Source organism: Pongo pygmaeus, chromosome 8, assembly GCF_028885625.2.
Source record: "Pongo pygmaeus isolate AG05252 chromosome 8, NHGRI_mPonPyg2-v2.0_pri, whole genome shotgun sequence".
Lineage (NCBI taxonomy): Eukaryota > Metazoa > Chordata > Mammalia > Primates > Hominidae > Pongo > Pongo pygmaeus.
In genome coordinates, this window is record NC_072381.2 from 58,266,622 (window position 1) to 58,281,453 (window position 14,832).

The 14,832-nt window shown below is 48.7% G+C and overlaps 1 protein-coding gene across 2 annotated transcripts in view; it reads left to right on the forward strand.

Annotated features, from left to right (window-relative positions):
• Positions 1 to 13,826, forward strand: part of LRIT1 (leucine rich repeat, Ig-like and transmembrane domains 1) — a 33,251-nt gene extending 19,425 nt beyond the window's left edge. The window contains exons 1-4 of one of the 2 annotated variants that reach the window (XM_054435779.1): positions 3,009 to 3,260; positions 6,906 to 7,372; positions 10,230 to 10,535; positions 11,700 to 13,826. In XM_054435779.1, the coding sequence (XP_054291754.1) occupies positions 3,139 to 3,260; positions 6,906 to 7,372; positions 10,230 to 10,535; positions 11,700 to 12,676 (1,872 nt within the window). In that variant the 5' untranslated portion in view covers positions 3,009 to 3,138 and the 3' untranslated portion in view covers positions 12,677 to 13,826. Of the gene's footprint in view, positions 1 to 3,008; positions 3,261 to 6,905; positions 7,373 to 10,229; positions 10,536 to 11,699 lie in introns of those variants that run through there. The other variant, XM_054435778.1, reaches the window with a different exon arrangement.
• Positions 13,827 to 14,832: the final 1,006 nt, after the last annotated feature.

Consider the following 14,832-nt stretch of genomic DNA (forward strand, 5'->3'; position numbering starts at 1 on the left):
TGAATCTGCCACTAACTAATTATATGCCTTGGAGTGGGACCACTGGACTCTTCCGTTTACTTTTCTGCAATGTCAGTGTCTTTTGTCTGTGGCCTTTGTATAAGTCCTGGTTAGATATCGTGAATATAAACCTCGGGCCTCATTTCCTGTCTCCCATAGAGCACTTGAGCATAAAAAATGTCCTAGGACACTGTCTTAGAACAGAGGGGCTGCCATCTTGTCAGTCTCCGACCCCGAACCCGCCCAGCCTTGCCGGCCCCACTAAGAGCTTTGGCTGCTACAAACGACTTGTTGGTACACTGGCTCTTTATGCACTGTTATGCTCTGGCTCATGATAAAATTTACACCAGGAAACACTGATCTTAGGACAACTTAATTCATTTTCAGATAAAGAAACCAAGCTCCAGAGCACTATCAGCAACATAGCTAATATTGAGTGAGGTCAGGCACTGTGCTAGGGGATCTTCTGATGAGTCCTACAAACAACTCCATGAATTAGATACCATAATCCTTTCCATTTCAGATGAGAAACTGTGGCTAAAAGCAATTAAGAATCTGCCTGAGGCCATGCAGTAATTTATGTATGGAGCTGGAACAAAAGCCGATCTCCTATTCCTCAGGCTCAGGCACTTTTCAATGGCATCTTCTGACTCACCTGGTAGAGCAACCCACTCTGTTCCAGGAACGCCCACTTCCCAGGCCTTTCCTCTCAGGAGTCCTCACTTACATCCAAGCCTAATCCCTCTGCAGGGCTGAGCTTATGTTTGCGCCCTCCAGAACATGCCCTGGTCTTTCTCAATTTCTTTTTTTTTTGTTTGTTTTTGGGATGGAGTCTCGCTCTGTCGCCCAGGCTGGAGTGCAATGGTGCAATCTCGGCTCACCGCAACCTCCGCCTCCCCGGTTCAAGCCATTCTCCTGCCTCAGCCTCCCAAGTAGCTGGGATTACAGGCATGTGCCACCATGCTCAGCTAATTTTGTATTTTTATTAGAGACAGAATTTCTCCATGTTGTTCAGACTGGTCTTTAACTCTCGACCTCAGGTGATCCGCCGGCCTTGGCCTCCCAAAGTGCTGGGATAACAGGCATGAGCCACCACGCCTGGCCTTCTTTCTCAATTTCTACCTTATGGTGTTGGTTAATACATATGTCAGTCCTTTTTTCATGCCTTCAAGATCACAGAAGCCTTCATGAGAGAAGATAAAGCAGGGCAAGGCCAAGATTAAAGGGTAAAGTTCATTTGGGCAAAAGACACAAGGAGGAAGAAGCAGAGATGTGGGAACAGGCAAGCTGGCGGCTGGGTTTGGGGAGGAGGAGGTATAGCTGGGAAGCACTGAGAAAATCCTACCGGCTGCATTGAAGGAAGGAAAGAATGAGAAGCCAGTATTGTTGAAACAGACCTGGCACCGAGCTAGGCATTTTATGTGTGCACTGGGGCCCCAGATATCTTTGCAGGTCATACCCCACTGGTCTAGGCCTGCCTGGAGTCACAGGCATGAAGGACTGGGGAACCTTCTAGAAAAACCAAACAACATAGGTAGGGCATGCTGGACCAGAGAACAGCGCCTCAGGGTCAAATGTGAAGAATGAATGAACGAGTCGACTGAGTGTCTACTACTGGGAATCATCCCTGGTCAGTCCCCACTGGCATCTTGAGTAGATATGGTGGGGCGAGATAGGGTTAGGAGAGAATAAGTAAAAATTGAAATTAGTCTGGGTGCAGTGGCTCAGGCCTGTAATCCCAGCACTTTGGGAGACTGAGGCAGGAGGATCTTTTGAGGCCAGGAGTTTGAGACCATCCTGGGCAACATGGCAAGACCCTGACTCTGCAGAAAAATAATTTTTTAAAAATAGCCAAACATGGTGGTGGTTGACTGCAGTTCCAGCTACTTGCGAGGCTGAGGCAGGAGGATGGCTTGAGCTCAGGAGTTCGGGGCTACAGTGAGCTATGATTACACCATTGCACTCCAGTCTGAGTGACAGAGCAACCCTGTCACTATAAAGCAAAACAAAGCTTTATGGATGGAGAATTTCCAAAGGCCCTTATTAGAGGTTGGGGTTCTGTCTCCAAAACAACCTGAAAGTGCCTTCTCTAAGAACTCTCTGAGCTACCTCTCTGGGGCCCTCCTTGGAGTACAGTCCATTGAGGAGAGGGGTGCCCTTGTCCCTTATGTGGAGACATCTCCACCTTTGGCATTTGTAGTAATGCCCAGAAGGGCTCAGCTGAAATAGCAGTGTGTTGAGTCCATATCCATGGGGCACTCAAAGCAGGCAGCTGTTTGCCTGGCAGCCTGGGACAGTTTGTGGGCTCATGAGAGACACCTCTGATGTCTCCCCAAAATATCTGAATCTGTCCAGTTCTTCTGTAAGCAGGATCTTATAAGTACCAGTGAAATTGGGCACTTACAACTTGTGAGAGAGCTTCTGTTCCCACAGGATGCCAAGGCCTTGGAATTTTGAGCTTAATTTTCACAAACACCCTGCATGGAGTAACTTTATTTCTCTTTGTCAGATAAGGACACAGAGGCCAAGAGATAATGTGACTCACACAAGGTCACAGCCCATTAATGGAGCAGATGGGATTTGACCCTAGGGAGCCTGGGTCCAGAGCTTAGCCTCCTTCCAATGCCTTTAGCACCATCAGGAAGAGTTGCTTCATTTCACTGCTTTTTTGCTATGAGACAGTGTCACAGGAAAGAATTTCCAAAGGCCCTTACTGAGGCAGGGGTTCTTTCTCCATCTTCCCTGGCACTCCAGTGGGGTCTGTGTTGTCCGTGGCCTTGTTGGGATGGGATGCTTTGCAGATGACAGTCCCATGGCTGCTTGCCTCTGGAAAGCTGCCTACTTGTCTTGCTTTGCTGTGCCCTGGCCTCTCTGGGACTGTGGCTATTGCTATGGAAGGGGGTCCCCCGCCCCCACCCTCAGGACTGAGTGATTCAGAAAGCAATAAGCCGCTGAGTGCTGCTGCTGGGACTCCCCTCCTTAATCCCCAGCCTGTCAGTGTTTATCCGATGGCCTCAGGAGGGGGTGTAAGGGACTGGAGCAAGTGGGCAGCTGCTGGGCTTGCTGGGCTTGCTGGGCTGGTGGGACGGAGTGGTCCAGGGACAGGCCCCTGCCTGGGCCAGAGAGGAGCCAGGAGCCATGAGGGTGGCATTAGGCATGCTCTGGCTCTTGGCCCTTGGGTGGCCCCCCCAGGCCCAGGGCTTCTGCCCCTCTCAATGCAGCTGCAGCCTCCATATCATGGGTGATGGCAGCAAGGCCAGGTATGGTACCGGGTGCGTGGGATGGGCAGCCCAGCCTCCATTGCTCTGCCAGATAGGCTGGGTTGGGAGGAGTTAGAGCTGGGGCCCTGGGTGAGATCTTCATCTCCCTTGGCCCTTGAGGACCAGGGATCCTATGGGGTGGTCTGTGCTGCATTGTTTTCCAGCAAGCAAGGGGGTGACTCTGTCCGAGAGGTACCAGGTATCTATACACATGGGCCCGAGGGTGAGGCACAAGTATGTCAGTTCTAGGAAGTCCTTCCTAAGTCCTCCTCCAGGCTCCTGGTGAAGAGCCCTCCTTAAAGGTCCAGGAAATCTCCCTTACTGCTTTTTCTTCTCCTTTATTTTTTCTATTCCCTCTTCTTTTCTATATTTCCCCAACCCCTTCTTTGCCAGGCCACTTGCACTCTCTTGCCTGACCTCTCTACAATGTTCAATCATATCCCAGGCATTTCCTACAACCCCACCCATGATGGGACCACTTGCCTCTCATTCTCTTCCTCCTCTCCATCTTCGCTGGCCAGATCCCAGGAGCCTCAGCCTCAATCCCTTTTTATGAGTGCTCCAAAAAGCCAGGAGTGCCCATCCCATGACAAGCATGCTTCCTTCCATCCCCAGCCTTTTCCTTGACTTTCCCCACCCTCTGTCTGATCCCTCAGAGCACCTCCATTCTCTCCTCCTCTCCTTCCATAGGACATTTCCATGCCACTGTGGCTTGTGGACCCTTACTCTTCCACTGCTGCTCATTTTCTTCTTTTCTTCAGCAACTTTTAAATCATCTTTTCTCCAACTTCTTTAGCTTATCCATTAACAACCTCTGCATGGTTTCTGAGCCACTGATGGTTTCTGATCCTGGGAACAATGTTATCGGAGCTACCCTTTTAATAATCTTGGCAATGAATGTCGAGTTGATTGGGGGATGAGAGGAGACAGAGAATGGAGAAGAACCACTAAGAAAAGACACCTCAAATGATCTGAGAACCAGAATGAGCTCCATTGTAGCCCAAGTGTCCAATGCATCAACTCATATGGAGGGTAAGGATCCTGTCCCCAAGAGAAGCCAGGCTGAGCCCTGAACAGGCTGCTGTTTCCAGCCTGGATAGTGTCACTGGAGTGACAAAAAGCCTCCCACCACCCGTAGAAGGCATAGGGCTGAAAGCCACACAGCAACATTGACGAAACCGGTCCTGGAACTCAGGCATTCTGATTCAGTTTTCAGAACATTTATCTGGTGATGCTGCCATGGGCAGGGACCAGTGATAAGTTCCAGGCAGCAGAGTTAGCCTTAAGATGGAAAATGAGTTTCTAGGACCGCTAATGTAAGTCAGTGGGCATTCCCTCCTCTGAAGCCAGAGCTCTTGGTTCTACCTGCCTGACCATGCACCAGCCCATCTGCATGGAGGGTCCTATGAGGCCATGAAAGGTGGTAGCGGGCCCTGAGGTCCCCTGTGGCTATGGGCACAGACTGTGCAGTTAGACCAAAGCTCCTTCTGCATCTCAGAAGCCTTCCTCAGATCCCTCTCTAACCTGGGCCTCTCAGAGAGCCCAGCCTTTATGTCTGAGTTGTTGTATCGTGAAGTGTGTGCCTGTGGGCACTGGGGTTGCCTGGGAGGAGCTGGGCTGTGCACCTGAATGGATTTGTGCCCATGCTGTTTGTCCCAGTTTGCCTCTGGTTTTAACCTCACCAGGAGTTGTGCTGGAGGTTTGAGTTGTGCTGTAGGTTTGAGCTGTGGTGTAGGCTTGCATTGGGTTCTTATGGTTTCCTTTAAATCCCCCTTTTACCGTTTTCTCTCCCGTCCAAGATCAGTTTTCCAATCACCTGTCTTTCTCTCACCTACATCCAGACCTTCCTCCTTGCAATACCCAAACCTGTATTACTTTTTTTGAGACAGGGTGTTGCTCTGTTACCCAGGCTGGAGTGCAGTGGCACAATCATAGCCCACTGTAGCTTCCAACTCCTAGGCTCAAGCCACCTTCCCATCTCAGCCTTCTGAGTAGCTGGGACTATAAGCATGAGCTATCACACCTGCCCAAACCTATTTTAGTATCTCTAAATATCATTGCTGTAAATGCTCTTTCTTTCTGAGCTAGATTACACACTGTATGGAGACAGGGGCTATGAGGCTGATTCTCTTCTGAATTGCCCATCACTTAGTAGGAGTTCCATGTATATTTGCTCAAAAGGAGTAAGAATATCCGTGCTGTTTGTGGACACTGTTTACAAGAAAAAACAAGCCCAGCCCAGCTGCCTTTAAGTGGAGTATATGAGTTATGCTGAGGGATGCTGGTGATATGTGTGTGCACCTCCAGGAAAGCCTGATATGACCAGTAGGTTATGCTATTACAAGAGAACAACCTCCCTTAGACGGGCCTGTTCAGTGGTTGGGGGGCTTAGGATTTTATTTTTGGTTTACGTAGTATAAAACATAGCCCTGAAACGTAGGCTCCTTGAGGGCAGGGACTGCCTCCTATTATCTCTCTATCCTCTGCTTTAGTCTCAAACTTAATAGAATAAGATTTAAGAAGTCGTGGTTTGGGTAGAAGAGCTGATAAGACTGACCCGATCTACTTGCAGTGCTGAGATGCAAACATTGATGACAGTGATCCATACCCTTGGGCTCATGCAGGGTGGCAGGCAATGTGCTGGGCTTCTACATGCATTACCTCATTTAAACCCCATAACCATCTTGTGGAGTCTATTTGATGGCAAAACTGAGGAAAAGAGAGGTTACCTAATGTACTCAAGGACACACAGCCAGCAATCAAAGAGGCCAGGTGTGAATCCAGCTTTGGGGCTGCCAAATCCTAGCTCTTAAACACCTTGATCATTGCATGGCTCCCCAGAGGTGGGAGAGACTTGAGGTGCTTTCATTTTTGATGTCCTTGGTATATTTTTTGTTAAATGATAAACCAAAACAGTTACAAAAATTCAGGTATAATTTAACAAACGAACACTTTTCTTTTCTTTTTTTTTTTTTTGAGACAGAGTCTTGCTCTGTCACCCAGGATGGAGTGCAGTGGGGTGATCTCGGCTCACTGCAACCTCTGCCTCCCAGGTTCAAGCGATTGTCCCGCCTCAGCCTCCCGAGTAGCTGGGACTACAGGCGTGCACCACCATGTCTGGCTAACTTTTGTATTTTTTAGTAGAGACAAGGTTTCACCATATTGGTCAGGCTAGTCTTGAACTCCTGACCTCAGGTGATCCACCGGCCTCCACCTCCAAAAGTGCTGGGATTACAGGCGTGAGCCACTGTGCCCGGCCAAACGAACACTTTTAACACATATTTGCCAAGCAACAGTGCGCAACGTGATCATGGGGTTTATTAATGCTGTTCATTCTTAGTGCACTGTGGGTGCTGCGGGCTGTTATGGGTCGTAACAGTGTAAGGGTGGGGTCTTGCAGGACCGTGAAGACCAAATCACCTCCCTGGGACCCTCGTGAAAGGCTCTGAGAGCAAGACCTCTGCAAAGGGAAAAGTGGGGCTGCTTGCTCCGGGCCCCTCTCCAGGTCCTCGTCATGGCTTGGACTCTGGTGTTGGGTGTCCGGTGATAACAGGCAGAACTGGAGGCCTCGCGAAGGCAGGTAGCAGTGGGAGATCCCAGACCCGGCAGGATCCTTGCTCAACTATCCCTCATTTCTGCCAGCAGGACAGTAGCGTGCAACGACCCCGACATGACCCTGCCCCCGGCGTCCATCCCCCCGGACACCTCCAGACTGCGCCTGGAACGGACGGCCATACGCAGGGTTCCTGGCGAGGCCTTCAGGCCCCTGGGCCGCCTGGAGCAGCTGTGGCTGCCTTACAACGCCCTCAGCGAGCTCAACGCCCTCATGCTGCGGGGCCTGCGACGCCTGCGGGAGCTGCGGCTGCCCGGGAACCGCCTGGCCGCCTTCCCCTGGGCCGCGCTCAGGGACGCCCCCCAGCTGCGGCTGCTGGACCTGCAGGCCAACCGCCTCTCGGCTGTGCCCCCTGAGGCCGCGCGCTTCCTGGAGAACCTCACCTTCCTTGACTTCTCCAGCAACCAGCTGATGAGGCTCCCGCAGGAGCTGATCGTCTCCTGGGCTCACCTGAAGACCGGTATCTTTCCTCCCGGCCACCACCCCAGGCTGGTCCTAGGTAAGAGGCGGCAATCTTCACCTGGGGTCTTAGGCAAGTTACCACGCTTCCCTGAGTTTCGATTCTTTATTTGGAAAATTGAAATCATACCTTCCTTCCAGGTTTGAGCAAAGACAGTGGGATCCACAAGAGCGGCGGGTTTAGGAGCTCAATCCACAAGCCAGACTGTGGCAGTTCATATCCCAGTCATAAGAGAGGTCTTTCCAGGTCAGACAACCAGGAGAAGGCCCCTGAGACTCAATTTCCCAACTCAGAGCTGAATGGGTTTGTACACTACACCAGCTGGACCTGCTATTTCTTCGGTTCCTTCCTGTTCTTAACAAACCAACAGCTTACCATGTGAACTAGATCTCCTTTCCTGCCCAAGGCAACTGCCTGGTCCTGAGAATGACGGAAGGGGCATAATTCATTCTGGAAAATTGATTTGAATTATACAACTCATACATGAATAAATACAAATGTTTAAAATATTGCAGAAGAGGTTAAAGACCCTCTGTCCTCTCTCCCTATTCCAACCCCTTCCCCAAAGTAGTTACTATTATCATATTTATATGCAAGCCCCCTATCTGTTCAGATACATTTCATATGCATATGTGTATACATATATACACGTACATACATGGATTCAGAAAAGTTATGTGTGTGTTTTACATAAAATTTTGTCATACATACTAACCAACGCTAACTTTTTGACCCAACACTATATCTTGTAGATCTTTCTAAATTACTACAAATGGATCAAGTTTATTTTTAAAACTACTGCACAATATTCTGTAGTATACTATATCTGCACTATGTTATAAACATATTTATACCATAGTTTATTTAGCCATTCCCCCTTTAACGGACTTTTACATTGTTTCCATTATTTTGTTAACACCTATGATGCAACAGAGAACATTCTTGGCAATGCATTCTTTTTTTTCTTTTTTTTTTTTTTTGAGACGGAGTCTCGCTCTGTCACCCAGGATGGAGTCCAGTGGCGCGATGTTGGCTCACTGCAAGCTCCGCCTCCCGGGTTCACACCATTCTCCTGCCTCAGCCTCCCGAGTAGCTGGGACTACAGGCGCCCGCCACCACGCCTGGCTAATGTTTGGTATATTTAGTAGAGACGGGGTTTCACTATGTTAGCCAGGATGGTATCGATCTCCTGCCCTTGTGATCCGCCCGCCTCGGCCTCCCAAAGTGCTGGGATTACAGGCGTGAGCCACCGCACCCGGCCGGCAATACATTCTTGTGTACATCAATGTTTCTCTAGGATAGGAACTGAGAAGTGGAGTTATTAGGTCACAGAGTGTGCATATTAGACATTTAAAAACCCATCTGGGCCAGGTAAGGGGGCTAACACCTGTAATCCCAGCACTCTGAGGGGCCGAGATGGGTGGATCACTTGCGGTCAGGAGTTTGAGACCAGCCTGGCCAATATGGTGAAACTCTGTCTCTACTAAAAATACAAAAATTAGCTGGATGTGGTGGTGGGCACCTGTAATCCCATTTACTTGGGAGGCTGAGGCAGGAGAATCACTTGAACCCAGAAGGCGGAGGTTGCAGTGAGCCGAGGTTGCTCCACTGCATTCCAGCCTGGGCAATGAGTGAGACTCCATATTTCTGAATGCCTTCCAATTCTAGGTGCTGGGAATACAGTAGAGAACAAAAGAGATGAAAACGTATACACTCATGGAACTAACAATTAAAATAGTCAAAATGTTTAACTTTTGCCAGTCTGGCAAGTGAAAGTTTCACTGTTGTTTAACTTTGCCTTTTACATTCATTCTTTCTGGCCCTATTGTGATAAAACGAAAGCCAGGTAGCTCACCACTGGAGCCAGGCATTGATGAATCTTGGGTTGCAGATGTATCATTAAGTGCATTTAACCAATGATGCAAGGCAGCAACCACTGGTGAGATGGGGTGAGGGGGAGGTGGGAAAAGGAACTGGCACCCGTGGGTTGTGCTCAAAGAGACCTGAGAGACATGAGTATACAGTCAGATCTGAATGCACCCACCCCAACCCTTTGACACATGTATTAAATATATCTATGTGAATGTATAAGATATCATTGATTATTAGATATACTATTAAATTCAATAAGTCTTTGGGGACTAAAAGGACATCATATCAAGTGCATTTATCTTGCATTTCAGTAATGTAACCCTATAAGAAGGAATTGTGCCTTAGAATTGAGGACACATAGTACCCCTCATTTATATGCACATGGTACCCCTCCATCTCTACAATGTTCTTTGACAGAGTGGGTACAGTGATCTGCTTTCGGCTCTGTAAGAACGTTCAGTTTTAGAGTAAAGACAGTAGGGGACATAGCCTAGGATTTGATTTTCTGGCCCTTTCACCCTGCCGTTTACGCCCACTTGAGCCTATGTCAAAGGGACCATGGCTCAGAGCAGCCACCTTCATTGCCAGTATGATGCTGAAAATACCATTTATACTGGGAGAACTGGCATCAAGGATCAGGGGTCACTGATGCATTTCTAGAAATGGATTTTGTCATATTGCAATTATTGTGGAAATACTGCCTGGCCAGTGGCCTAAAAAGATCAGTCCGAGAATGGCAACAGTAATTGCCGGTTTTGTCAGTATGCTGTATATCTACCCAGTACTTAATATGATTTTTTTTAATTATGTTTAAAGCAACCCTGAAAAGAAAGTAATGCTATTATTTAACACAAAAAAATCAAATTTCGGGTCGTACTACTAGCAAGGCAAGGAGCTGGGTCCAGAGGCGAGTTCTGCTGACTCTGAATGAGGACCTGCCTGTCCTTCCAGAGGGGAAGGGGTGCTGGGTCTGAGGACCTTGAATATCTATCTGAATATCTTGTCTTCTTTTTTACCCCTGCAGGGCTACAGGACAACCCCTGGGCATGTGACTGCCGACTCTATGACCTGGTTCATCTTTTGGATGGCTGGGCCCCAAACTTGGCCTTCATCGAGACCGAACTGAGATGTGCCAGCCCACGTAGCCTGGCTGGAGTGGCCTTCAGCCAGCTTGAACTGAGGAAGTGCCAGGGCCCAGAGCTCCATCCAGGAGTGGCCAGCATCAGGTCCCTTTTGGGTGGCACAGCATTGCTACGCTGTGGAGCTACTGGAGTCCCTGGGCCCGAGATGAGCTGGAGGAGGGCCAATGGCAGGCCCCTTAACGGTACAGGTATGTGAGCTACAGGGATGCTGCACTGAGACCCCAGACTGAGGAGGGCAAAGCAGTGCCCTGAATGGGGATTTGGCAGGGCCAGAGGGAAGTTGTCTAAGCAAAGCTGGGCTTCCATCTGTCTGAGTTGAGTTTGACGGGGGCTTCTCAGAGGCAAGTCACTGTGACAGCAGATTCAACAATGACAGTGGCTTTTGACCTGTCCTATCATATCCCATCAGACACTCTATAGAGACTGGGGGCCTACCCTGAGAGAACAAAAAAGCTGACTTTTTGGTGGAAGATCCTCTTTTAGTGTATTAATATTTATAATAAGTTTCCCAGTTGTAAATATTAAACCAGAATTACCTGGAGTAATTAATGATGTGAGCTACCATCTATCGAGCTCTTCATGTGGGTCTAGCACAGTGCTAAGTGTATTATGCACATAACGACATTGAACTTCAAAGAGCAACCCAATTTTCCTTCTTATTTTGCATATAAGTAAACTGAGGCTCTGAGAGGCTAAATGCTACGTTACACTGCTCATACATGGAGAAGCTGGGGTTCCAGCACAATCTAGCTGATCACCTTTGCAAAATTCCAGGGCCCTTAAGAACATAGTGGGTTGGCTGGGGGCTCACACCCAATCCTAGCACTTTGGGAGGCTGAGGCAGGAGGATTGCTGGAGTCTAGGAGTTACCAGCATGGGTACCATAGTGAGACCTTGTCTCAAAAAAAAAAAAAAAAAAAATTGCTGGGCATGGTGGCATGTGCCTGTGGTCCCAGCTACTCAGGAGCTGAGGTGGGAGGATCACTTGAGCCTGGGGGTTCCAGGCTGGAGTGAGCCATGGTCACACCGCTGTACTCCAGCCTGGGTGACAGAGCAAGACACTGTCTGAAAAAAGCAAACAACAACAAAAAAACCCATAGTGTGAACTTGTCAGATTTAGAAGGCATCATTCTTAGGCTTTGCCTCAGCCTGGGGCTCCAGAGGCTCCCCACATTTGAGCCCAAGGTAATGTTGATCCCCTTGGCTAGTCTAAGAAAAGTTGAGTGACTGTCAGTGTTTTCTTACGATGACACCTGAGTGTGCACCACCTGGGGCTGTGAACTTGGCCCTGAAAGGCAGCTTGGGGCAGATGGGCCCATTCATTCTCCCACACATGCCTGTTTTCCTCCTAGTGCACCAGGAAGTCTCCAGTGATGGCACGAGCTGGACTCTGCTGGGCCTGCCTGCAGTGTCCCACCTTGACTCCGGAGACTACATCTGCCAAGCCAAGAACTTCCTGGGAGCCTCTGAAACTGTTATCTCCCTGATTGTCAGTGAGCCGCTGACTTCCACAGAACACAGTGGGAGCCCAGGGGAACTATGGGCAAGGACAGGTGGTGGAGGGGAAGCTGCTGCTTACAACAACAAGCTGGTGGCCAGGCATGTCCCCCAGATTCCCAAACCCGCTGTCCTGGCCACTGGACCCTCTGCGCCCAGCACAAAGGAGGAGCTGACCCTCGAGCCCTTCCAGATGGATGCCCTGGGAGAGCTCTCTGATGGGCGGGCGGGACCCTCAGAGGCACGAATGGTGAGGTCTGTGAAGGTGGTGGGGGACACTTACCACAGCGTGTCCTTGGTGTGGAAGGCACCCCAGGCTAAGAACACAACTGCCTTCAGTGTCCTCTATGCGGTCTTTGGGCAGCACAGCATGCGGCGGGTGATTGTGCAGCCTGGGAAGACCAGAGTGACCATCACTGGGCTGTTGCCCAAGACCAAGTATGTGGCGTGTGTCTGCATGCAGGGCCTGGTGCCCCGGAAGGAGCAGTGTGTTATCTTCTCCACCAACGAAGTGGTGGATGCTGAGAACACTCAGCAGCTCATCAATGTGGTGGTGATCAGTGTGGCCATCGTCATTGCCCTGCCTCTCACGCTGCTTGTCTGCTGTGGTGCTCTTCAGAAGCGCTGCCGAAAGTGCTTCAACAGGGACTGCACTGAGGCCACAGTTACCTACGTCAACCTAGAGAGACTGGGCCACAGTGAGGACCGCTTGGAGGAGCTGTCCCGGCACAGTGTCAGCGAGGCTGACAGGCTTCTCTCAGCTCGTTCCAGTGTGGACTTTCAGGCCTTTGGAGTCAAAGGGGGCAGGAGAATCAATGAGTACTTCTGCTGAGGGACGTGCCTCCACAACTCACACACCTGCCTGCCCACTCTCCTTCTTTAACTCTGACACCTGAGTACATGATCACCCACTCTTACCTGCTCGGGTACCTGCTTACTTAGATACTTACACACAACAACAGCAGCAGCAGCTACTGCAACAACTGCTAACACTTGTTAAGCACTTACTACAGGCTAGAAAGTGTTCTAAGGGCTAAATTCTTGTAACAATCATTTGCAGCAGGCACCACTATTCTCTCCATTTCCCTGGGGTGGGGGGTTAAGAAACTTGCCTGTATCAGTCAGCTTTTGCTGTATAACAAATGAAAGCAAAATCTTAGTGATGTATAGCAGTGAACACTTATTTTCGCACTGACAGGCCTGTGGGTTGATTAGGGTGGCTCTGCTCTGTGTGTTTCATTTGGAGCCTGGGCTGGAGAGTAGCAGTGGGTACCTGGGGCAGGTTTCTCTCACGGTGAGGTTGAATGATAACAGAGGAATGATTGTTCATGCAATGCCTGTTAAGTTCTTAGTTCAGAATTGGCATACTGCCACTTCTGTCCATATTCTATCTGCCAAAGCAAGTCTCATGGCCAAACCCAAGTTTAACGGGGCAAGTAAGGACACTTCTCCCCTGGAGGTGATGGTAGAGCAAGGAATATGCACTGAACAGTGATTTAATCTGCATTGCCCAGGATTACACAGCTAGGCAAATTTAGGTAGCTCTGAGATTTGGACCGCACAGTTGGGATCCACGGTTAAAAGTCCTTACCATCCTCCTATACTGCACCTTGATTACATTTATGCTAATTCATAGGCACTCACACACACCATCTCTCTATGCATTAGCCATATTGGTAGTTACCCATCCTCACTAACACACACACTACACTCATAACCCACTGTGCCCTCACTGAATTCTAATATTTATTCTCTGGGTGCTATTCTGCCTAGAGGCAATCATTTGACTTTTCGATAAATGCTAGAGTTTGAGACAACGCCCAAGAGAATATTGCTCATTTGCTTTCAGAATGTCAGGCTGGAGGGATCCACGAGACCTCATTACACTCTTTGCTGTCTGGCACATTCACCTCTGCCCCATGCAGCAGCCTTTGTGATTCTTACCAAAACCTACCTGGGTTCTTGAGGGTGTCTCGGAGCCTTCCTCGTTGCTCATCAAGTTACTTCAAAGGAAAATTGCTGTTCGCTTTTTCTTGGAGCTAGGAGACCACTGAGATGTTGTCTCTGTGCATTCGGGAAAGTGAATGTTCCCAGCAGAAGGCTCAATTTGTTCCTTATTTATAGAGCTGATCTCTGGCATGAGGAGCATCCAGTGTACCTGTGCCAAGTCCTTTGGGTAACAACTGAAGAAATTTTGGGACAGCAAGTGATCCAAGAAAATTGTTTTGCTAGTATTATGCAAGAGACTCCAAGTATTTGCAAGTATTATGTCATGTGATTAATTAGATATAAGCCAGTGTAATGCAGTGCTTCCTAAAGTTACTGTACTCCCCTCACATTTACAGAAGACCTTACAACATATTTCACTCAGTTTTCTCACATTTGATACTTATGACAACCCACTATGGAGTCTGGGCTGTTTGAATTTACAGACGAGGACCAAAGAGGTGAATGATTTATACAAGGAAGTGATGAATTCTCTTTCAGAATCCAGTTCTTTGACAACTTTCTCATCAGGCTGAGGGTCTTTATTCAGTATCCATCCCTGCAATGTGGTCCACAGCAGGTTCACTATAGAAATTAACTTTTTAAAAATCACTGAAACCTGGGATCAGAACCATGAGAGCACCCATGCACGTGAGCATGGAATTTCCATTCTTGGATATCTTCTGCCACCACCTGGAGGGTGCACCTGACTATAACTTGTGGACCATAGGCATTGGTAAGAGAGGCTGTTTTGTTGAAAGGTGACAAAACACTGTGTACATTGGGAGCCAGCAAACTTTTTTCCTGTAAAGAAAAGCAAATAGTAAATATTTTAGGCTCTGTTGCTACTACTTAACTCCGCTGATGGGATGCAAAAGCAGCCATAGACAATATGTAAATTAGTGGGTATGGATGTCTTCCAATAAGACACTTTTTACAGAAACAGGCGACAGGTTGGGGTTTGACCCTGAGATTGTAGTTTGTTTACCCCTTATGAAAATT